General features: G+C 33.0%; 3 protein-coding genes across 19 annotated transcripts; all 3 read right to left on the bottom strand.

Moving 5' to 3' along the window:
* Positions 1-171: 171 nt before the first annotated feature.
* LOC106406851 lies at positions 172-3,172 on the bottom strand. 7 transcript variants are annotated; one of them, XM_013847588.3, is made up of 6 exons: positions 3,023-3,172; positions 2,777-2,862; positions 1,626-2,591; positions 716-1,530; positions 586-642; positions 172-505 (listed from the first exon to the last, which is right to left on the bottom strand). In XM_013847588.3, the coding sequence occupies exons 3-6, from the start codon at positions 2,554-2,556 to the stop codon at positions 263-265; spliced, it is 2,046 nt and encodes a 681-aa protein (XP_013703042.2). In that variant the 5' UTR covers positions 2,557-2,591; positions 2,777-2,862; positions 3,023-3,172; the 3' UTR covers positions 172-262. The 7 variants fall into 7 exon arrangements, with proteins under 7 accessions (XP_013703042.2, XP_022575388.2, XP_022575387.2 ...); XM_022719667.2 differs by having other exon boundaries at positions 2,788-2,862; positions 3,023-3,161; XM_022719666.2 differs by having other exon boundaries at positions 3,005-3,157.
* Positions 3,173-5,669: 2,497 nt separating this feature from the next.
* LOC106452238 (nuclear transcription factor Y subunit B-3) lies at positions 5,670-6,691 on the bottom strand. Its single transcript, XM_013894296.3, has one exon. The coding sequence runs from the start codon at positions 6,427-6,429 to the stop codon at positions 5,917-5,919; it is 513 nt and encodes a 170-aa protein (XP_013749750.1). The 5' UTR covers positions 6,430-6,691; the 3' UTR covers positions 5,670-5,916.
* Positions 6,692-8,861: 2,170 nt separating this feature from the next.
* On the bottom strand, positions 8,862-14,278 carry LOC106345382 (TSA1-like protein). 11 transcript variants are annotated; one of them, XM_048779786.1, is made up of 27 exons: positions 14,117-14,278; positions 13,950-14,001; positions 13,165-13,304; positions 13,006-13,075; positions 12,806-12,883; positions 12,681-12,728; positions 12,514-12,579; positions 12,362-12,409; positions 12,210-12,275; positions 12,084-12,131; positions 11,950-12,036; positions 11,819-11,866; positions 11,667-11,735; positions 11,528-11,575; positions 11,389-11,451; positions 11,259-11,306; positions 11,100-11,165; positions 10,979-11,026; positions 10,808-10,876; positions 10,680-10,727; positions 10,524-10,568; positions 10,389-10,439; positions 10,250-10,285; positions 10,104-10,163; positions 9,991-10,020; positions 9,802-9,905; positions 8,862-9,724 (listed from the first exon to the last, which is right to left on the bottom strand). In XM_048779786.1, the coding sequence occupies exons 1-27, from the start codon at positions 14,189-14,191 to the stop codon at positions 9,023-9,025; spliced, it is 2,313 nt and encodes a 770-aa protein (XP_048635743.1). In that variant the 5' UTR covers positions 14,192-14,278; the 3' UTR covers positions 8,862-9,022. The 11 variants fall into 11 exon arrangements, with proteins under 11 accessions (XP_048635743.1, XP_048635744.1, XP_048635745.1 ...); XM_048779787.1 differs by having other exon boundaries at positions 10,104-10,160; XM_048779788.1 differs by having other exon boundaries at positions 10,250-10,282.
* Positions 14,279-22,542: the final 8,264 nt, after the last annotated feature.

The following is a 22,542-nucleotide window of genomic DNA, read 5'->3' as shown; positions in this document are numbered from 1 at the left end:
AATTTTATAAACAAAACAAGATTTAAGTACTGTTTTATTAATGGAATACAGTACTGTTTCTATATTTTTGTCAATTACAAGATTTAAGTGTTTTTGCTTATCTTTCCTTTAGGAAAATATAATATCATGTGACAATGGTAACAAACAAAAGAATATAGAATCTTACAGAACTAAAGAATATCATGGAATTTGATAAGAATTGGGTTTTATTTATCCTGGATCATGAACAATTAAAGCAAAATAAACGAGGGCAAGTACAGACTTAGGGTCTCATGCATTTGACTAGAACATCTACAAATCTCTTGTACATGTGTTGCTTCATGTACATCTTCTCAACCTTCTTACGTCCTTCGCTTCCTAGCTGTAGCCTTGTAGATGGGTTTCTAAGCAGAAACAAGAGATTCTGAGCTAACACTTTGTTACCTAGCCTCCCCACTGGGTGTAGCAGCCCTGTCACATTGTGCTCCACTATCTCCTTTGTTCCTCCTGCGTCTGTTCCAAGCAGCTGCTCCCATGAAAAAGAAAAAAACAATGATTAGGATGAACAACATTTCATTTTCGTCTATCAAAAGCGTTTGTTCTCACCGGAAGACCATAAGCCATTGCTTCGATAGTCACTCTCCCAAATGTTTCACCAATTCCCTGTTTCACAGATTGACTAAAGTAAAACGAGAGTAGAACAACGCCATAAGAGGATCAAGATAAGAAACGTTACCTGGGAGTTTGTTACGTAGACATCTGCTGCAGAGTATAGTGAGGCAACACGAGTGGTCGCTAGAGTCCACACAACCGAGTTCGATAAGTTTCCATTCTTCGACAAGAAGTTCAACATTTCCTTAACGTATGCAACTTTGTTGCTCTTAGACCCAACCGATCCAAGAAGAAGCTTAAGGTCTTGTTTCTGTGTTACGCTGGCAGAGAACAACAGCTTCCTTTTACCGGTGGCAGACAGAACAGACGGATTATCAACAACACGAGACTTGATTTTCATCTTCCTTGCTGAACCTCTTAACCGATGTCTGACTGAAAGACTAATCTTTTCTTTCTTGGTGCCACTGATGTGATTACTTTTAGCGACTTGTTCTGGTTCCTTTTCTTTCTCTAGTGCCAAGGCGGCAGATTCAAGGAGAAGAAGCTGTCCTTTCGTCGGGTTAATGCTGCTAAGAGACATCACAAGCATATCCTTATCTGTCAAACCAAACTCCTTTCTGACTGATTCTCGTAGTGCTTGTCTTTTCGCCTTCATCATCTCTGTGGTCAGTGTTGGAGTATTCAGCGAACTGGAAATCCCGGCTACGAAAGCCAACTCATCATTAACAGAGAGCGGAACGATAACTGGCTGAGACCTAAGCTTTATGCGCTCCTCTTCACACCATGTTAACCACTGTTTATTCTGCACTTCAGATAGAAAAATAAGCAGCTTCACTCGGTCAAGTACAGGTTTGGCCCGTTCAAAGTACTCTCGCCGGTTCTCCATTACCCACCAAGCGATTTGACTTCCACCAGCTGGAAAGTGATCCATGTATTGATCTGGGAGAAAAGAAGATTCAAGAAAACATGTATTGAATGAGCTAGTACACATTTCTAAACATATAAAGTCAGTATAAGTTCGTGAAAGACTTTACCAATCCATGTAGCACAAACAGCTGATCCTGCAACGACAAGGTCTGCTTTCATGGCGGTTTTGAAGCTGAGTTCTCCTTTATCTTCAACAACTTTGATCCTTCTCCTTATGAGCTCTTGCAACAAACCACCCCTTCTGCTCAGAACCACCGCATAGACCGTTGCCCCACAGCTCAAAAGCTCGGAAGCCAGCTCCATCATCGAGATTGGAGCACCGGTCATTGACAGTTCATGGAAAAGCAGGACGAATCTCCTTGACCAAACAAGGCGTTTGAAATCTGACTTCCTGTCACACGTCCCTGATCGCTTCTGCGGACTCCACTCAAGAATCTTATCCTCTATCGATCCAAAAGGACCAAAAAGCTTGCCGTAGGTAACATTCGTCTTTGGAAGCTCTGGATCTTGCTCATCCAAGTCCTCCACCACTTTTCTCACCTTCTGAGTCTTACTACGTGAGCTACGACCAGCCTTTCTCCTCCTCCTCCTCCTGGCACTCAAGCTTCGCCGAGGTGTGGCATCCTCTTTCTTGGCCAGAGCCACATGCATCCTCTTATTAACATCCACATGTACTACATTAGTACCATCCACTACCAAATGAGTAGTCTTATCAACAACCGAACCCACTCGTGTATTCTGCTCCACATGCAAAACATCTTCCCTAAGTTTGCCTCCAAACCGCAAGAACTCAACTTTGTTATCATCATCATGCGCCCATCTAGACTGAACATAGAATCCAAGATACGTCCAAAGAGTAATCAAAAGCAGCCAATAGATCAGCCGGTTGCTTCTGAACCACTGAAGAGCTCCGCCATTAGCTTTGACCTCTCTACGTGGAGTCCTGCCTGAGTGTACTCTCCTGAATGTAGGTGAGCCCCTTGGAGGTGACGACTTGAAGCTGCCTAGTCTCAGTGGTGATAGACGTAGATCCTCCATAGTTTCTTGATTACAACAATAGCATCATCAGTATCCTAAACACAGCAAGAATTAGAAATTAAATCATCAGCTATATATATAGTATAGTATCACTTGTTGTGATCGAAGTGAATCTGGAGAAACTAACTAACTGCTAGGATCGCGAATTCGAATTTGTTCGTTCGTTCGAGAGAAATCGAATCCAGTTTCAAGATCGAGATCTTAGCAGCGAGTAACTTACTATCGGCGAACCTTCGATGATACGAATGATGAAGCTGCTTGCTCTGAAGTAGAGAGAAACGAAGATTGAGGCGAATCTTGAGAAATCTGCGATCGAAAAAGAAAACGTAAAGTCAATGTTCAATCAACGAAGCAGCTAGACGAAAGTCATACGGTGCAAAGAGAGGAGAAACAACGCAAAAGCTTGAAGAAGAAGCAGAAACGAAGACGAAGGAGAGAGAGAGATTACAATGCAGATAGTATTCACCTGTGAATCTAAGGTTGAGCCAAGAGCTGAACAGAACCGCCGGGAGAGAAAGAGAGAGAGAGAGCTCGGAGACTCGGAGGTAACTGAGTCAGAGCTGCTGCACAACTGGCTGATTTTAATTTTTTTTTATTCTTTTCTTATTAATTGATTTTTTTTTCCCAATGGTTGTTGGTTTTTTTTAGGGCAAATCTCCAAAATAGCACCTTTCTAAGTTTATATCACAAAAATAGCACTCAAAAACTAAAATGACCAAAATAGCATTTTATCTTTTGAAAAATTTAAATTTTTTTATTTTTCAAAATTTGAAATCTTATCCCCAAAACTTCACTTTTCAACTCTAAACCCTAAAACCTAAACTCTAAATCCTAAACCCTAAATTTTAAACCCTAAACCCCACCCCTTGAGTGCTATTTTTGTGACTTTTGACCTTGAGTGCTAGTTTGGGAACAAAAACTTGATTTAGTGCTATTTTGGTCTTTTTCTCTTTTTTTAGGGCAATTGTCAATAATAGCATCTTTTGAAGTTTATGTCTCAAAAATAGCACTAGAAGGAGAAAGTCACAAAAATGACATTCATTAAAGGGTAAAATATCCCTAATACCCTTGGTTTAAAATTAAATAAACAAACAAAAATAAATAAAAATAAATAAAATAAAATAAAAAAAAAAATAAAATAAAATAAAAAAAAAAAATAATTTTTTTTATAGTTTCAGATTACATGTTTTCAGATTCGAAATTTTTATAAATTTTTTTTTAAATTTTTTTTTTTTTTTTTTAAATTTTCTTTTTATAATTTAAAAATACTTTTTGAAACTGTTTTTAAAATTTTTATTTTTTATTTTAGTATTTATTTTTTATAAAATTTTAAACCCTAATTCCAAAACCCCACCCCTTAACTCTAAACCCTAAGGTTTGAATTAATTAACCCAAGGGGTATAAGTGTATATTTACCTCTTTAATGAAACTTATTTTTGTGACTTTGAGCCTTGAGTGCTACTTTGGAAACAAAAACTTGGTTTAGTGCTATTCTAGTCTTTTTCTCTTTTTTTTAATTAATGATTGTTAGCTGACGTCAAGTCAATAATTAAACGGCTGCTTGCTTTTCCAATAATGAAACGGTTCACACGTGCTAGCAACTCCTCTGGAATCGCAAATGCTCTCTTAGCTTATCTCCATCCTTACTCTATTTTTTTCTAAAATAAAGTAAAAAAAATGGAGTAAAAATGAATATGGAGTAATGAATGTTTTAATTCAACTCTATATCTCACTCTATAATAAAATTTATTCTATAAATAGAGTAATCTATTTTTTGTTTGTTCATCACTCTATTGTGGAGTGGAAAATAGAGTAGGGTTGGAATAATTTTACTCCATTTTTACTTTTACTCTATTTTAGAGGAAAAAAACGGTGTTTTACACTGCAAAAGCTCTTAATCCCTGTTCCATTATTTCTCGGGAATTGTACAAATTTATGAAATGTAAGTAAGGAGTAAACTGAAAAAGAAAGGAATAGATAAAGTTTAACTGACAAGGTAAATAAAAAACATTTTCTCACTCAATTTAATTATTTTTAATCTGCTAAATTTTAATGATAAATTTAGCCGACACAAACAAACAAAATCTATTTGAAGTAGTTCCAACGTCCTTTTTTTTTTGTTTAAAGTTCCAACGTCCTTTTTGCCGCGATTCATTTGAATAATCAGGAAAAATGTGAACTAATCTCTATATAATAATGTGGATTTATTTAATAAATTTTTAGTTACAGGAAAAAATTGGATTTCTGATTTTGGCGCCCTAAACTCTTATTTACTTCCAATTATTGGCTCTACCATTGTTAACTGAGTAACATCCTTATGAAGTCGTGCCAGATCGTCTCCAACTACTTCAATTTCAAACCAACATTCATTTCTCTGCTTCAGGCTTTACCAAAAGTTTCTTAATGTCAAAGATTCTGATACGCAGCGCATCTTCTCGTTGAGCCAGAGTCTTAGCGAACGCAAACTCAACGCTCACGCCTCCCTGCTTCTCCATTACAGATTCTTTGAGGAAGTTATCACGGGTTTGCATTCTCAGAGAGTGAGATGACACTAGTCTTTGAGTGACTCTTTTTTGTATTTGGCTAGCAAGGAGATGCGACCAATATAACCTTAGCTGAGAACCTAGCAACGTGTAATCTCACCGAAATTATAATAGTTTTCGAGTACATGGGCTCTTATTAAATGGCGTATACACCATCTGCAAGAAACAAAAAACAAAAAGAAGACAATTCAAAAGTAGCTCTCTTGCGAGGTTTCTTTGGTTATAACATTCACAAGTATTGAGCGTCAAAGCGAACCAGAAGGATTTAGAAGACCCACACCAGCTATAAAAGAAAGAACATAGATAGAAACATGGAGATTTAATCTTCCTTTTAATAGACTACCCTCCTCCGCAGCGATAAAACATGACACAAAGATAGAGAAATGACATAAACAGAGAGACGTAAAAAAAGAGTTTCTTCCAGTATTTTCAATCGGCCTTTGCACTTGTAGCTGCTGCTAAAGTTAGAATAGACCAAAATGTTACAATAGACTCCCACGACTTAAGAAGGCTTTGAGAGTAAACAAAGGAATCAGATTTCTAAAAGGCCTCTTCCCGTGGCTGAAACGGTAAAAAGAAACTCTTTGTGTGCAATACCTTAATTATATACAAAATGATTTAGAATCATCTAAGAACATACACTTGTTGCACCATGAGGGGCTAAAATCAATAACAAAGACGAATTAACAACACAAGCTTGCAAAAGAACATAGCAAGCAGAGATAGAAAGATAATACATTTACATTGCATATAGCATTCTCCTGTGAGAGCCATTTCGAGTTAACCGAGTCAGAGACAGAGAGAGATTGCTGATTCTCTAATTTATCCCACTTCCACCGTACACGTGTCCTTGATGAGGATGCCCCATCGTCACAATCCCACCGTACATCCCTCCTCCTCCATTGTATCCTCCTCCGGATCCCCCGGAGCTTCCATTTCCTCCTCCGCCGCCACCTTCCTTATCCCCCTGTCTCCCCGTCGTCATCCTCTCCCCTTCCACCTCCCTGTACTTCTGCAGGTACACCTTCAACGGCTCCACGTAATCCTCGAACCCCAGCGTCGTCATCGCCCAGAGAAGATCGTCGCCGTTGATCGTCTTCCTCTTCTCTCTCTGACACTTGTCGGACGCCTCCCCGGTGACGAAGCTGATGAACTCCGATACGCATTCCTGCACGGTCTCCTTCGCGTCCTTGGAGATCTTCGCGTTCCCAGGCAATGCTTTCTTCATGATCCGGCTCACGTTCGCGATCGGCAGAAACCTATCCTGCTCACGCGACGACGCGCCGCCTCCGTCCTTGTGGCCGCCTGAATCGTTGTCGGAGTCCGCCATCTCAGATCTAACGGTAAATCGGAGGTCGCCGCTAGAGAGAGAGAGGAAGAGAGAGTGTATTGGGTCCGTTGGATCGAGAGGATAATAATCGGATCGTGGTGACACGTGAGTAGTTATTGGTCGTTCGTTTGTCGATAAGATTTGTTACACGTGGCTTTGATCATATCCGTTAGATCGAAAGAGAGACTTGAGCCCTTGGCTTCGATCCTTACCTTATCTTCAAATTAAAAAATAATAATAATAGTGACACATACAAAATTGGGAAATTATCTTAAATAGTTTTTTTTGTCATAAGAAAATCTAGGAAAATGACTAAAATTATTTTTATTAAAAAGCAAAAAACGATATATATGTATATATATATATATAAATAAAAATAAAATAAAAGTTTTTTTTTAATTTCGAATTATATGTTTATAAATTATTTTTAATATTTCTAAATATAATTATATATTAAAAATGATAAAACAATATAAATATAATTATATATTAAAATGTAAAAGTATATAAATTGTAATGAATTATAGTTTTGGACATATAATTTGGATTTAAAATGCAAAAGATATTTGGTAAGAATAACTATTTTGTTTTCTAGTTTTTTATCACATGGATTTTGAAAATCACATGGATACATTTGATATTTTGAAAGTTGAGTCTTATCAGTAAAAATGAACTAAATTTATCTCCCAATAACACTAGATTTAGTTAAAATTAGAGAATCAATAATAACTAATTTTTTTTTGAATAACAAGAGATTTGAATGAATTTTGAAAATTCTTAAATCAATAACAATGGATTATATTAAGACTTTTGAAATCAAAGAACCAATAACGACGGAATTTCAAAATTTCCAAAATTCATGAGAATTCACTAACCAATGATTTCATATAGAAAATCGATATAATGATTTCATATTCATATAAAAACATAGTCGTATCTATAATACTAACTAATCTCTTATAATGTCCATATATACTTTATAAATAATTAGGCTTTGAAGATTGGACGGATTGTATTTAACGGAACATACTAAAATTTTGATTTAAAAAATGTTTTGCATTTATGTCGATTAATATAGTGAATAAGATAATGTTATGATTGAAAAGAATAATGTTGTGATTGAATAGAGTTTTAAGATGAATTATTGGTTTATTGATTGTATATTTTGTATTACTATTTAGAGATAGAAATAAATATTTGGCAAAAAAATATGTAAAAATTTAGGAAAATATTAGCAAAAAATTAATAAAAAGAACGAAATGATAATGACAAAAATAAGAAGATGCATAATATATGTTGGTGAAGTTAATGTGATAATTACTTATATAATTTTACAAGCATTTGTTATTACTAAATATTCATAAGTTATTACATCAAATTTATAGAAATTTATGACTGATTTTCAAACTATTTAAAATTAAAAATTATATTTTAATGTTTCAAACTATATAACATTGTATACATAATATATATTTGGGCAACCATCTAGTATAGGTAACACAGTAATATGAAAATGGTTACACTCATCACTTATGAATACACAAAAAGCATTGGTTTCCGATCTTAATTTGTAGATTTGTTTTATTAAGTTAAGTTTTTTAAAAGCAATATTAAATTAAGTTTAGGAGACAAGTTCTCTCAAACAATAAAAAGGAAAATAGGCGTAATAAGGCTCTAAGTATTAATTATCTTAAGGTATTTCCATTGATTAAGTCTAATGAAAGCCTAGTTACTAGTAACTGATCATATTAGCGTGATTACTCTACTAGTAATAAATTTCAGTTACAAGATAAAGAATCTGAATTTGTGATTATGGCCACCGAACTCTTCTTTCTTAACAATTGTGGCCTATACAATTGTTATGGGTATTTCGGTTTTAGTTCGGGTTTTTTTCGGTTTTGTTTTGATTTTTCGATTCTAGAGATGTATATAGGATATTTTCGGATATTTAGTAAATTCGGTGTGGTTATTTTAATTTTTGATTCAGTTCGGGTAATGTTAGGACTCGGGTGATACATGATAAAAGTTTGGAATTTGGTTTCGGTTTTTCGAATAATTTTAGTTAATTTGGGTTACTTTTTCTGGGTAATTCCAGTTTGTAGAAGAAAATTTTTTGGATAATTTAGATATTTTAGGTACATTGGGTAGTTCGAATTGAAAATATTTTTAATAAAAAGCATTCGAATAATTTGGTTTATAAATTGTAATTTTAAAATATCTGATTATTTTAAAAATAAATATAATTAATATTGCTAGCTATATAATTTATATTTTAAAATTTTGGTTATCCTTTTCGTTCCAGATTGATTTTTTGGTTCTAAAACTCTAGGATCCTTCGAATATTTATGAAAATGGGGTTGGTTTCCTTTTTTGGTTCAATAAGGTTCAGTTTTTGGTTATGGGTAAATGTGTCCAGTCCTAGTCACGATCAATAAGAATGAAGTAGAACTATTTTATTAGAGGACTAATACATGATTTGTGTTCAACCTCTTTCTGATATAACCAACAAACAAAGTCTGTAACAAAACAACACCAATAAAAACAAGACAAGAACACAACTATGCTTTAAGCAAGCAAGAATCTCATTAGTTCATCAGTTAAGTGAACTAAGAAACTCAACCCAAATATGTTCTGCTCTCTTAGTCGTCTCAAGAGCGAACTCCTCAGCAGCTTGCTCGTCCTTTGCCTTACGCACAGCCGCATGATACTCTTCATAAGCCTGTGAAGCCTCCTTAAGAAGCCGCCCCAGATTAGTCTCCGTCGACTTGAACTTCAGATCAACACTCACTTTCTCCGCTTCAAGCTTAACCAACAGTTTCTTGATGGCGAAGATTTTGATGGACAGCGCGTCTCCTCCCTGAGCAAGACTCTTAGCGAGCGCGAACTCCGCGTCCACGGCTCTCTGCTTCTCCACGGCGGTTTCTTTGAGAATTTTGGCGCGGGTTCGAGCGAGGTGGACTCTCTGAGAAGCCTCGAGTCCTTCTTTAATGACGGTTTTGTATTTGGCTAGTAAAGAGATGTAACCAATGGAAGCTGAGCTGAGTACCTCGTAACGCGTACCGGCTTCTATAATCTCGTCGAAGTTCGGGTGGTGTACTAGGTCACGTGCGGTTAGACCGCGTAGCTTCTTTAGGGTTTGCTTTAAGCTCTCTAGGGTTTCTGATGTAGCGGATGATTCGCTTGTGGTGGAAGTAACTGATGAGCCAAGGACTGTGCTTACCTTCGAGGTTGTTTCTTTTCTATGGGTGTGAACAAGATTGGTCAGTGATGTGGTGAGGCTAGAGGTCTCTGAGTCCTACCAAAATCAAAACATGTAACAAAAGTCAAGAAACTGATTTTAGATGTTTTGAAAGTAAAATCTAGTTAACAAACCTGGGATTTTGATTTTTCAGCGAGTATCTCTGCTAGGTTAATGGAAGAATCTGTGTCTGCCTTAAGACCATCTTTGTCTTTGTTGAAACAACCACAGACACCATCTGCAAGAAACACATACAGAGAGAGAAGACTATTAAGAGTAGCTCTCTTGTGAGTTTATTTGGTTTAGAAAGCTCCAAAGCTAACCTGATGGCTTTAGAAGACTGTCAAACCCACCTGTTGAATAAAGAACATTATAAATATTGAGACATAATTTCATTTTAGAAAAATATGTTTGTGAGAATCTGAAGTTTATTTACCATTGAATCCGCCATAAGTTTTCTGCACTGTACTTATGGTTGGTGGCTTCTTTGCAGCTGCTGTTACAATAAATGTTAGTGCAATGTCAGAAAAAAAAAAGAATCAAAGATATAGACATGACATAAACAGAGAAAGAGTTTCTTACAGTCTTTTTCAGCAGCCTTTGCACTTGCTGCAGCTGCTGCACATTAGAAGTGAACAAGAAAACCAAACCAAACTCTTAGATTATATTGGGTAATCTCCTTGTTTCATTATGGACTATTGTGTTTGATTCTCGAGATTACCTTCAAATTCGCGTTCGATTTCTTCCAACATACTGTTTCTCTGAGTTTCAGCTGTTAACAAAAAGGGACAACAAGTTTTACGTTTGATCTCAGAAGGCTTTGAGAGGAACAATGGTAGCAGATCATTATTATTACCTTGTTCTTCATGATTCTTGATCTCTGCAAGGCCTCTTGTGGCAGCTGAAACATTGAATAGGAAATAAGATATGTAAGCACAATCTTTTTGTAACAAGTTTATGTGGATTCATCAAATTAACAAGACTTATTGCGCTAAGAATGGTTCAAAGGTACCTTCAAACTCGCGTTCAATAGCATCAAGCATACTCTTTCTCCTTGCCGCTGTAACAAAAAGTTGAAAACGATCCAGGATACATTAGAAACAAAAAATGGAAAAAAGATACAAGGGAAATGATTTTTACAGTGTTCATCATCATCATTGCCTTGGGTTGAATCACTAGCCTTAAGCTCTTCAAGACCTTTTGTAGCAGCTGCAAGTAAGAACATTAAAAGAAAAAAAAACTTATCTTCTTGATATGTTTTAATAGGTTTACATTTTCAGGCTAAGAAGTTCAGTGTTATGTGAAAGTAACCTTCAAACTCGCGTTCGATAGCTTCAAGCATGCTATTTCTCCTTGCATCTATAACAAAACGTTAAACCATTCTTCATCATACAAACTGATCAGAGACAAAGAAGTTAAGAAAAGTTATTACTCTGTGCACTGTCATCTCCTTCAGTGAAATCATCAAGGTTTAGTTTCTTAAGACTACTTGTAGCAGCTGCATAGTAGTTTTGATCAAAACAGAGGAAAACGATTCAATATTTGATATTGTAACCACAAGATCTCATTATAACTAATATGTTGAAAGTACCTTCGAATTCACGCTCGATCTCATCCAACATACTTTGTCTCTTTGCAGCTGATAACAAAGACAAAAACACCAGTCTTAGACTAACACTACAACAAAGGTAAAGGAACCTGCAAAAATGTGTTTATCTTACATTCGTCTCCCTCATCTTTGTTATCAGCAAGATCATCAATCTGCTTAAAACTTTCTGTAACGGCTGCAAGAGAAGAAAACAAAACTCTCAGAACTTCTTGAACCAAGAAAAGAGTTAAAGATTCTCTCTGCATATATACCTTCGAACTCACGCTCAATTGCATCTAGCATACTTTGTCTCCTGGCAGCTGTATACAAGACATAACAATATATCAATCTAACAAAACTGAATGAGTGAGAAAAGTTATCAAAGTAGAGATAGAGATAATAGTTTCTTACCTTGTTCTTTGTCATCATCTTCGACAGTGTAAGCATTAATCTTAAGCTGTTTAAGACCACTTGTAGCAGCTGCAAGTAGAAGAAGATGTAACAAAAGCTTTGATCTAATTTTGAACCAATTAGAACAGACATTGAGTATAATGTTAAGATACCTTCAAACTCACGTTCGATCTCATCTAGCATACTTTGTCTCCTTGCAGCTATAATAAGACAATGAAATATTATGAGTTCTTTAGTTGATATTAAAGGTAACATGAAAGTAGAGGGAAAACAAAAATGTTACAGTGAGATTCATCATCTGTGCTTGAGGTTGAATGTCTTAGTTCTTCAAGACCTTTTGTAGCTTCTACAAGCAGATTTAAAAACAGGTCTAAGATGGTATTGTAAAAGATACCTAACTAAAAACAGTATACTTACCTTCAAACTCTCTTTCAATCTCTTCCAACATCTTCTGTCTCTTTGCAGCTATAAACAACACACACAAAATATGAGTCAAGAATACTGTAAACAAGAACAAGACATCAAAAAAATATGTTTTGTTACCGTGTTCTGCGTCGTTGACTCCGGTTAGATCATCAGCCTTTAGTTGTTCAAGACCTTTTGTAGCAGCTTCAAGAAGGAAGACACAAACAAAATGTTAGCTAACATTTTTAGAGTATCAAATACTTAAGTTATATTGAGTAATCTCAAGAGACCTTCAAAATCGCGTTCAATCTCTTCCAGCATGCTTTTTCTCATTGCAGCTGCAACACAAGAACATAACACAGAGTTTGGACTTATAATGTTATGAGGAAGAACCAAATGTGATGGCAAAAAGTACTAGAGGAAGAGTGTGTGTGTGTTTTACATTGTTCATCATCTTCTCCTTGAGTGGAATCATCAATCTTGAATTGTTCAAATCCAGCTGCAGCAGCTGCCAGTAATTATGAGACAATGAAGGAAGAGTAAGAATCTATCAACAACAGTGGCTTCAAGAACTATATGTGGAGTTTGACAGACTACATGGAAAGATACCTTCAAATTCGCGTTCAATCTCTTCCAACATTTTCTTCCTCTGAGCAGCTGAAACAACAAAGGCATCTTAAGAAAGACTCTTTTAGCAATAAGGGTTATAGATGAAAGATTAGTATTTTCTTAACCTAGTTCTTGATCATCCTTAGATTCATCATTTTTGTTGATACCATCAGATCCAGCTTGTTTAAGTTCATTGATTTGTGCTGTAATCAAAGTAACATTAAAGAAAACAAACTGTTCATGTCAACATTTTGATTTAAGCTTCTTCCAGAAACATAATAATCTTTTAAAAAAGAAAACAGATCAAAACAGAGTCTTGACTTGCCTTGGAACTCAAGTTCGATATGGTCCAACATACTCGAAGGTGTAACGACTTCATCAGTAACAGGTCCTAACTATACATCCAGAGATTAATTAAGAGTTCATTACTTTGCAAGAATCAGCAGCAGAGTCCAAGGAAGATAAATAATAAACAGTAATTGACCTGAGACGAGGTATCAGCAGAATCTTTAGTAGTTTCCACAGATTCTTCTGATAGAGACAGAGAGATTGTGTTGTTATCAGTCACTGTACTGTTTTTCTGACCACTGATCTGGTCAACTCCTTCGTTGCCTTGGAGAGAAGCTGCAACCAACAAAATTCATTTGTTTGTTCTTTTTAAGATTTTGTGTTCATAACAGATTAAATTATGGGCAATTGTCGATAATAGCACCTTTTGAAGTTTATGTCTCAAAAATAGCACTAGAAGGAGAAAGTCACAAAAATGATATTCATTAAAGGGTAAAATATCCTTAATACCCTTGGTTTAAAATTAAATAAACAAACAAAAATAAATAAAAACAAATAAAATAAAAATAAAAAAAATGAAAAAAAAATAAATTTTTTTATAGTTTCAGATTATGTGTTTTTAGATTCGAAATTTTTATAATTTTTTTCTTGAAATTTTTTTTCGAATTTTTTTTATTTTTTATTCAATTTTTTTTTATAATTTAAAAATACTTTTTGAAACTGTTTTTAAAATTTTTATTTTTTATTTTAGTATTTATTTTTTATAAAATTTTAAACCCTAATTCCAAAACCCCACCCCTTAACTCTAAACCCTAAGGTTTGGATTAATTAACCCAAGGGGTATAAATGTATATTTACCTCTTTAATGAAACCTATTTTTGTGACTTTGAACCTTGAGTGCTACTTTGGGAACAAAAACTTGGTTTGGTGCTATCATAGTCTTTTTCTCTTAAATTAGCTTAAATAATATATTAATATTACCTTGATATTCACGCTCAATCAGATCTAAATTCAAACCTGTAGTTCCTTCATCCTAAAAGCCAAAAGCAAAAGTCAATACGTTTATTAAACCAATTGATATCATCATATATTTGGTTTGATAAAGTTAGTATATGGTTAAAGAAAAGGTGTTTATGAGAGTTACGTACCTGGCAAGAAACTTTATAAAAGCTTGAGAGGATGAGACACAGAGACAAACACAGAGATAAGAACTTGGTTCCCATGGCGTAGAATGTTATCACAAGATGTCAAATGACAGTGTCTCTGAAGCTTGAGAGGAAACGCATAAGAGGACTTCAATTAAAACACTGAGAACTCAACGTGGTTTTTTTGTTTAATAATAGAAATTCACGTGGCTTTCTTTTTATATAGTTTCCACTTGCTTACCAAAAACAGAACTGACTTATTGCGAACCTTTTTGCCTCTAATCTTGTCTACGTTTGTCTTTTTACAAAAAAAAAAAAGAAAAAAGAAGCTTGTCCACTAATTGCGAACCTTCTTTGCTGATTCAGATCAATAATGCGATGGTCATAACTACCAACTCGTATCTTTCAGATATACTATTGCTGCCAATCAGTGTTTTATATTACACTCATTGGCGGAGAAATCTGTACTAGCATAAGATAATACTAGCGTGGAACATGAGACATTTAAAAACTTATTATGGAGTATTTCTTAACGAGAGCATTAAATTCGAAATCGGACTTTCAGATCTCAAGGACATCGACTATAATTTTTTTTTTTGACAACGAAGTCGACTATAATTTATATTGTGCTTTTTACCAATCCACATTTCTTAGTTCATATAATACTCCTTAACGAATCTGCAAGTCCAATAAACACTCCCTCTTCATCTACCATATTAATCTAACCCTACAAGAGCCAATATTAATAATCAACACTTTTCTTTTCTTACTTCGAACACTTTTTTGTTAAAGCCATCAAACACTTTTCTTTTGGGATCTAGTCTTATACTAGTTTAGCTATTAAGTATGAAAGAAAAGTTTAGATGTACAATGAATGATGAAAGGCAGCCTGCTGTAACATAATTTTATTTTAGCTTTCAGTTAATTTTTCGTTTTATATTAAAAAATTATCAACTCGTCAGTAATATTTTTTTTCCCACAATAACATGTCTTAAAAATGTTATAAATAAATATAACGTATGAAAATAGTACAACAGCTTCCCCGTGAGAATCAAATAAGAGGTATTAGACCATAATCAATCTCATTACTTCCCCGGAAAATTTGCCACCAAGCTTCCTTCCCATGTATCGCCCATGTCTTCATTTCATTACTTTATTGTGTTTTGAAAATCCGGTGATCCAGAAAAAATCCGGTTTTAGTTTTGTGAAAAACTCAATATATAGAAACCCACAAAAACCTGAAAACTCCATGTAAAACCCGGAACCCGATACCGATTAAACCACCGGTTGAACCAATAAATAACTTTATTTATTTTTTAGTTTTTAGTTATGTTCTTAGATTAGGTTTTATATTCTAAGTTTTCAATTAAGAAAATAGGTACTGACAAAAAAAGTTAGGCTTTCTCTTTTCAGTTTTATATTTGTGATTTTTAGATTTTGATGAAGATTTCAGTATGCCACCTGAAGAAAATGATTTGGTGTTAGTTTATTTCCATTATTGACAATTTATTACAATGATCTTTTACTTTTGATTTATTTTGGATTTGAAGTTTAATTTATTATTCAAATTAGAAACTTAAATATTTATGAATTTTATGTCTTGATTTTTTTTAGATGTCATAACTCTTACCTTTTGTTACGGAAAATTTTAAATAGTCTAAACTATTTTATGATATTTTGTATGTCAAATGAAAATAAAACTATAAAACTAAAGTTAAGTATTTTCTAAATGTTTTTAAACATAAAATATATACATATCCAAACTATTATTTTGTGTTTTAAAAAACATTTAGAAAAAATTAAACTTTAGTTTCTGTATTTTTATTTACATAGCTAATATATTATTATATAATAAAATTTATTTATTTATTATCCACGGTTCACCCTTGGTCAATCCAGTGATCCGGTAAGTTGTCTGGTTCAGTGTTCGGGTCGGGTTTAAAAACATTGCTTTATTCTAACAATAGTTTCCTAAAACGTGCTAACGTAGAGTGATAAAACAAAACTGATAGTGATGATGACTGAGAAATGGTCCTCTCCTAAACAATATGTTTTAAACAATACACTTGTAAGTCCTGTGAATGCGGTTTTGCTGCTTGAATCTACTATCTCCATTCTTATCTGTGTCTTCCTTTCCATCAGTTTTCCTTCTTTCTCAGTCTGATCACCACCTGGAACTTTGTCAACACAGCATGCCCTCCCCCTCTTTCCCCCGTATTAGTGTTGCTGTTTTTCTTGTCGTAACCTTTAGCGTTTTCAGTCTCCTGCTCTTCGATTTCAGATATGTCTCATATTTACTCCTGTTTCCAGCTTGCAAAGTAGGCCAATACAAACAAAAACCTATTTATTTTAGCCCAAAGCTCTAGACTAATAAACGAACACTTTAGGCCCGATCTTTAAGAAGCCTGCTAAAACAGCTTTCACTTTATTAATGATAAATGAACAGGTATCGGTACCATATGATACATATAAAATCGTTTATATTAAAGTGGTTCATGAAGATGTCTATTGCTTTTTCATTTTTGTTTTGAAACGTAATTTTTATTATTTCTAAAAACATAAAACATAGATGTAAAGAGATTTCTAAAATAAAAGAAAACAGTGAATTAAGAGCAAAATTTCGAATGCATCGAAACAAGGTTCACAACAATGCCAAAAATTTGAGATTTAGTTATTTTGAAATATGATGTTAACACCCAATTCACACCCCAAAATATTGTGAAAACGGAATTCGTTAATACTATTAGGTATCGAATAACAAATCAGTTATGAAAATAGATAGTCCTTCACAGTAGATCGGAAGGAAAAATGCTCTTCATAGAGGAGGCATTTGGTGATACGATTCGCTATTCAGAAGAGATGAATGTGGTGATGATGGTAGTATGAGTCCATCGTGTTTTCTTATACTGCAAAAAGAACACTAGATTTGCTGATAAATCACTATTTACAACTAAGTTATAAAATAATAATGATGTAAAATATGACCAATATATAAATATATGAAATATCCTTACTAACTAGGATATACCGGAATCAATCAATATTCAATAAAAATACAAGTTAGACTGGACATGTTGAAAATTAGCATATAAAATACAAATGAACGTTAGATTTGTGCGAATTTAGTAATTAAATAAGTATCACTCATTCACTCTTGCAAGTTAAACAAAAGAAACCGATAGAAGTAGGCACTTTCTGCCGCTTATATCATTTTCGTGTTTATACCATCATTAGTCTATCGATTCCTTAACCTTTTCATACTCTTTGTAGCTTATCTTTTTACGATGATTTATTATTGGAATGGAATTATAATGGGCATATTACCCTAATTTAATCATAGATAATCAAGTCTAAGACCAAACAAAGTTGATAGAAAGTGAGACAAGATGTCATTAGAAGATTTAAGAAAACGAAAAGGCCGTGTTGTAAGTGAGAATAAACCTTCGTGATTCCCTACCAAGTTTTTTTAGACAATGTATTTGGTAGAAGGACCAACTTTTCTTACAAATTAACGGAAAAGATGATAAGATGTGGTCATTAGAAGCTTTAAAATATTTTGAAATTGGTTGTTGGAAATGAAAATAAACCTTCATGGTTCCTACCAAGTTTTAGAAACAAGTTCACTTGGTTTAAGATAAACCATCATATATATTTCTTTAATTAATTAACCTACTACATGAACTTGCAAATATATCATCGGAAGTTAGCGTATCTATAAAACAAATAAGTTCACAATGTTTATATATGGCATTTCAGAAGAATATCTGAATATATATTATATATTGTTATATGGTCATTCTATTGAAAATTGTTTAGTTTTAACTGGCATCTATAAAAAGTTTTTAGTAAATATATTATTATAGACCTAATGCTAGAACTAGTGGCTGAAAATTTGGCAAACAAATGGCGAAAATCTTAGAAATACCTATCAACAGGATTAACCCACTTGAATGATCTGAAATAGTAATTTATAAAATTACTTGTGTTAAAGAATAATCATGATTAGACCTTGATGAATATATATTTGCATTACTTGTTGCACAGCAATTTATTCTTTTCACTTCTACTTGTTGTATATATCGACTCGACGCATCACACATCAAGAGATTAGTTGTTTAGATGCTTGTTGTCCCATTCTATTCATTTTTCTTAACTCGTCATATTAATGCAGATTTGGTAAATAAACCCCTGGTGATTATATTTTTATTAGAAAAGTTTGACTATAATGATGTCTTATGTCTAATGTATGTTTTTTTTAATGGGATGGTGTTACATTGGCCGTCGACAGGAGAGAAATTAAACCAGGTCAAAACTAGTGAACTAAAAAAAATTAAGTCAAAATTAAGAGCGAAATGATTGAAGCACATACGAAGGGAAGAAAGGTCGAAAGAGAATGAAACTAGTATATTCCAAATAATATTCCTTTCCACTTACAAATTTTTGAAAATAAAAATGATATTAACCAATCAAAACTAAAAACTTGGACATTCCATGTTTTTACAAAGGAGCTATCTACCGTTGGATAGATCAATGGACTATTGAAGTTCAAGTTATCTTCGCATTTGTTCATGATCTTGCTTTTCAGTTTAAAGGCTACCAAAAGTGGGATGTGCCAAGGGTGGACGCCAACTAGCTCACGAATCTAATGCGTTCGGTGTGGTTGGAGTAGTAGTGTAGACTGTGTAGTACAGTAGCAGCAAATGTATTTTGTCACCTTTTAATATTTGTTTTCAGCGGTTGATCTATAAAGAATGTGATTATAAAACAATGTGATATGTGTGGCATGCGGGTTATCTCATTTTCTGTCGTGGAATGCTTGTTATATACTAGTAGTTATTTAGAATCTTCATTCAATATATGTATATATGTTCTTCCTTGTTTCATAGATTCTAGTTTTGTTATAGTGGGAAGATTCCGGACCGTGTATATAACCAAATAGTTTGGTTAGTCACTGGAGTTTGTCGAAAATCAAATCGTTTTATCATTTAATACGTCTATTATAAGTATGTAACTGAAATCATGGTAGAGAAACTCAAATTACCATCTTTTAAATATATATATTAATTAATTTTCAACCCAAACGGGAGTCGGAGAGAGTACAGATCGGCCGATGTGCCGGGAAACAGTAATTCTAGGTTGCATAAACAAATCTAAACATCTAACAGCAAATCAAACAAGAGGCAAGAAGAAATCAGTCACATGTGAAAAGATTGGGAGGCACGGTGGTCGGGACTTCATAGTGTAACATCAATTCTAATTGTTCCAAACTAATTCTAATTCTTCTGTTCATTCCACGATGTTACTTTCTCATTTGGTGCATCCTGATCTTTGTTTCACCATGCGCGGGACAATAGTCAAAAGATGTATATTTTTTTGTATTAATAATGAATATAATCTAATACGTATAATGTCTGTAAGATAATCGTGTGTATAGAACGCATAATTTTACGCATGCATGTTTATTTATGTATTATGGGGACTTTGTCTCCCTTGCCATCATTTTATAAGTCAACATCGGGCAACCGTATGATGAAAATTTTCATATGCTACATAATATACCGCATTTAGTCGTATCTGAAAAGCACTGTTTGATTAAGTATATTCAAATCATCTCCTAAAATAAAATTCATCACCCATGATGCTATAAAACGTGTGCAGTTAATGTGATTCATCATCGCTTTTTGAAAAATGTCAATTACTTTAAGAAAATAATTTAACGTTAAAGGCGATACTCTGATAAAATAGTGATTATGTGTTATATTCAACTCTTTTTATTAAAATAACTAATTTAATCGATAACTTAAGAGTAAATGACTTGAGAGCTTTTATCAAAAAGAAACTTTCATTTCAACTACTCTTGCTTTTAGAATGTCTACATTGGAATTTGGAAATGGAGGTATTTGCAGAGTAATTTCCTACCCACTATCAATGAATTTTGAATTAATAGATGTAATTCAGTTAGTAGGTTATGCAATTTCAACAATTTTTGTAGTGTACGTAGTTTCGAGATAGGATCAAAACCATAGATTTGCTCCAGGACAGAAATAAAGCACACATAAACGGAAGTCCCACATAAACTGTATATACATTGCCATTTGCCAACGCAGAGGTCAATTATGTATTTTCTCACAATTTATTTTCTTCGAGAAGTACGCATTGTAACAGTTACTAGATTTTGATCCGCACTTTCAAAGCACGGAATTATTTTTTGAAAAATTATAAATTTGTATTTTAATTGTATCTACACTTAGATATTACAAATGAAACATTATATTCAATGTTTTGAAACCCGATCCGGCCCGTAGTTAAATTGCCAAATTCGATGGTTCATATGTAATCTATTTTAGTTTTCAAAAAAAAAAAACTGTTATTTAAAAATTCTATAAAACCCGTAACAACCGCTAAAATCCGAGATTTGGTTCTCGGTTGAACTGATAGATGACCCAATATGTAATCTGGTTTGATTTATTATTATATTTAGAGTATTATAATATATATATTCATGAACGTTTAGATGAATAGTGAATATATTATGAAATTGTTTTAATACAATTTTAGTCCACCTAAAATTCCATCTTGTTAATGGATTAATATTTGAGTGGATGCATACTAAAAATAAATTCCATCTTGTTAATGTATTACATGTCTGTTTGAGTAACCCGTAAAAAATATATTCATAAAACTATCAATAGTAACATGTTTCATCATATAATTACTATAAATATTTATTTTATAATATATATTTATATATATTTTAATACTCTAACTATAAGAATTATATTTTTATGTATTTGGTGAGGGTTTTGAACAATTTGTTTTTTTTGGCATTTGGATTAATATATAGTTGTATATATACGAATGAAAATATATATATATATATATATATATATATATATATAATTATTTATTACATTAATAACTAAAATATAATTGATTAGTTATTTGAATTTCGAATTAATATAAATTAAATTTATTAGTTTAAAAAATAATAGATTAGTTAGTTAGTTCCTTAATTTTAGGTATGATGTATATTTAACAATTAAATTAGATATGAGTAGAAATAATAGTAAATATAATTAAATGTAATGGTCCAACCTAAACTATTTGTAAGTAGATAAAAATTGCTTCTGTTTTAATAGTATTGATTTGATAGTATTATTCAAATGTTCAGTATTTTTTTTTTTGAGAACTGGCATGAATGTTCATTATTTTGATATACGAAGAAAAAACAGTTACAAAAAAAAAGATATTGATGATTTTATTCATATGATATTTTTGAGCATGATGGAGAATAAATGTACCTGTTTCCACCTGAAAAAATAAAAGCCACTAAACAATTAGGAAACGCAAGTTAGTCTTGTGTTAAATTGTAACCAAATTGTGAATTTTATATTGTCTGCGTATATGCACAAGAACACAACTATAAGTCTAATCGACAGTGAACTAACAGCTGATTTAAACTAGATGGAGACCGAGCTGGTCCTGAGTTTTTGGTGGCTAGAAGCGAGTAAAAAAAAAAGCTGGTTCATAAAATAATTTCTACTAATTGTTTTTAAATAACTAAATAAAAAGTCTACTAATAAATGATATTTCTCATATCTTATTAATGTTTTTTGTCTTTTCTTTATTTTTTCTTTTACAGCATCTTCCATCTCTTTTCTAATTCTTTTAGGACCCATCTTTCTGCAACGATTAAAAAATCAATGGCTATGCTATAAATAATCATGAGTAAATATATATATATATATACATATATATATATATATATATATATATATATATATTTAACTCTACAACGCCAACAGAAGTTGACAAGTTTTAAAAGTAACAAACAAAATTCTATTACGTAAGTATGAAATAATGAATTTACCACGATGGATCAAGAAGAAGAGAACTAGAGGAGATGACAATTCAGTTTACAAAATAAGCGACGATTCAAGTAATAGGATTATAGGATAGGAATTAGGAAGATGATAGTATCAATTAAGGATATGTTTAGAGTTTAGAGCTTTACGGTAACAGTAACGAAAAAAATGATTAATTTAGGTTTAACGAGAATTTTCTTTTTGTTTACTTAATTTAACTTTATTGTAAAGTAAAGAAAAATTATTGTGACTTAAGAAAATCGAATCCGAGACCAGCCACATTTAAATGTCAACATTAAGCCACTATACCACAAAGACACCTAAGAAATTGTGGCCGAAATATTTTGATAAATTTGGCGGCCGGAAGCCAGTGCTTGATGGGCTTGGTCCAAGGGCTGGCTCTGGATAGAGATCGGAGTTCTCTACATTAACATTAAGACGTACAAATTGGAAGTTTCTCAACAATTCTTTTTACTATATATATAGAGTAAGTATAACGAGAATTCAAATTTTTGACATGGAAAGTGTTATCTAGTTACTGTTTATTTTAACAGAAAAGACGTA

This window comes from Brassica napus, chromosome A5 (genome assembly GCF_020379485.1).
Source record: "Brassica napus cultivar Da-Ae chromosome A5, Da-Ae, whole genome shotgun sequence".
Taxonomy (NCBI): Eukaryota; Viridiplantae; Streptophyta; class Magnoliopsida; order Brassicales; family Brassicaceae; genus Brassica; species Brassica napus.
This window is presented reverse-complemented; position numbering and strand designations above follow the sequence as displayed.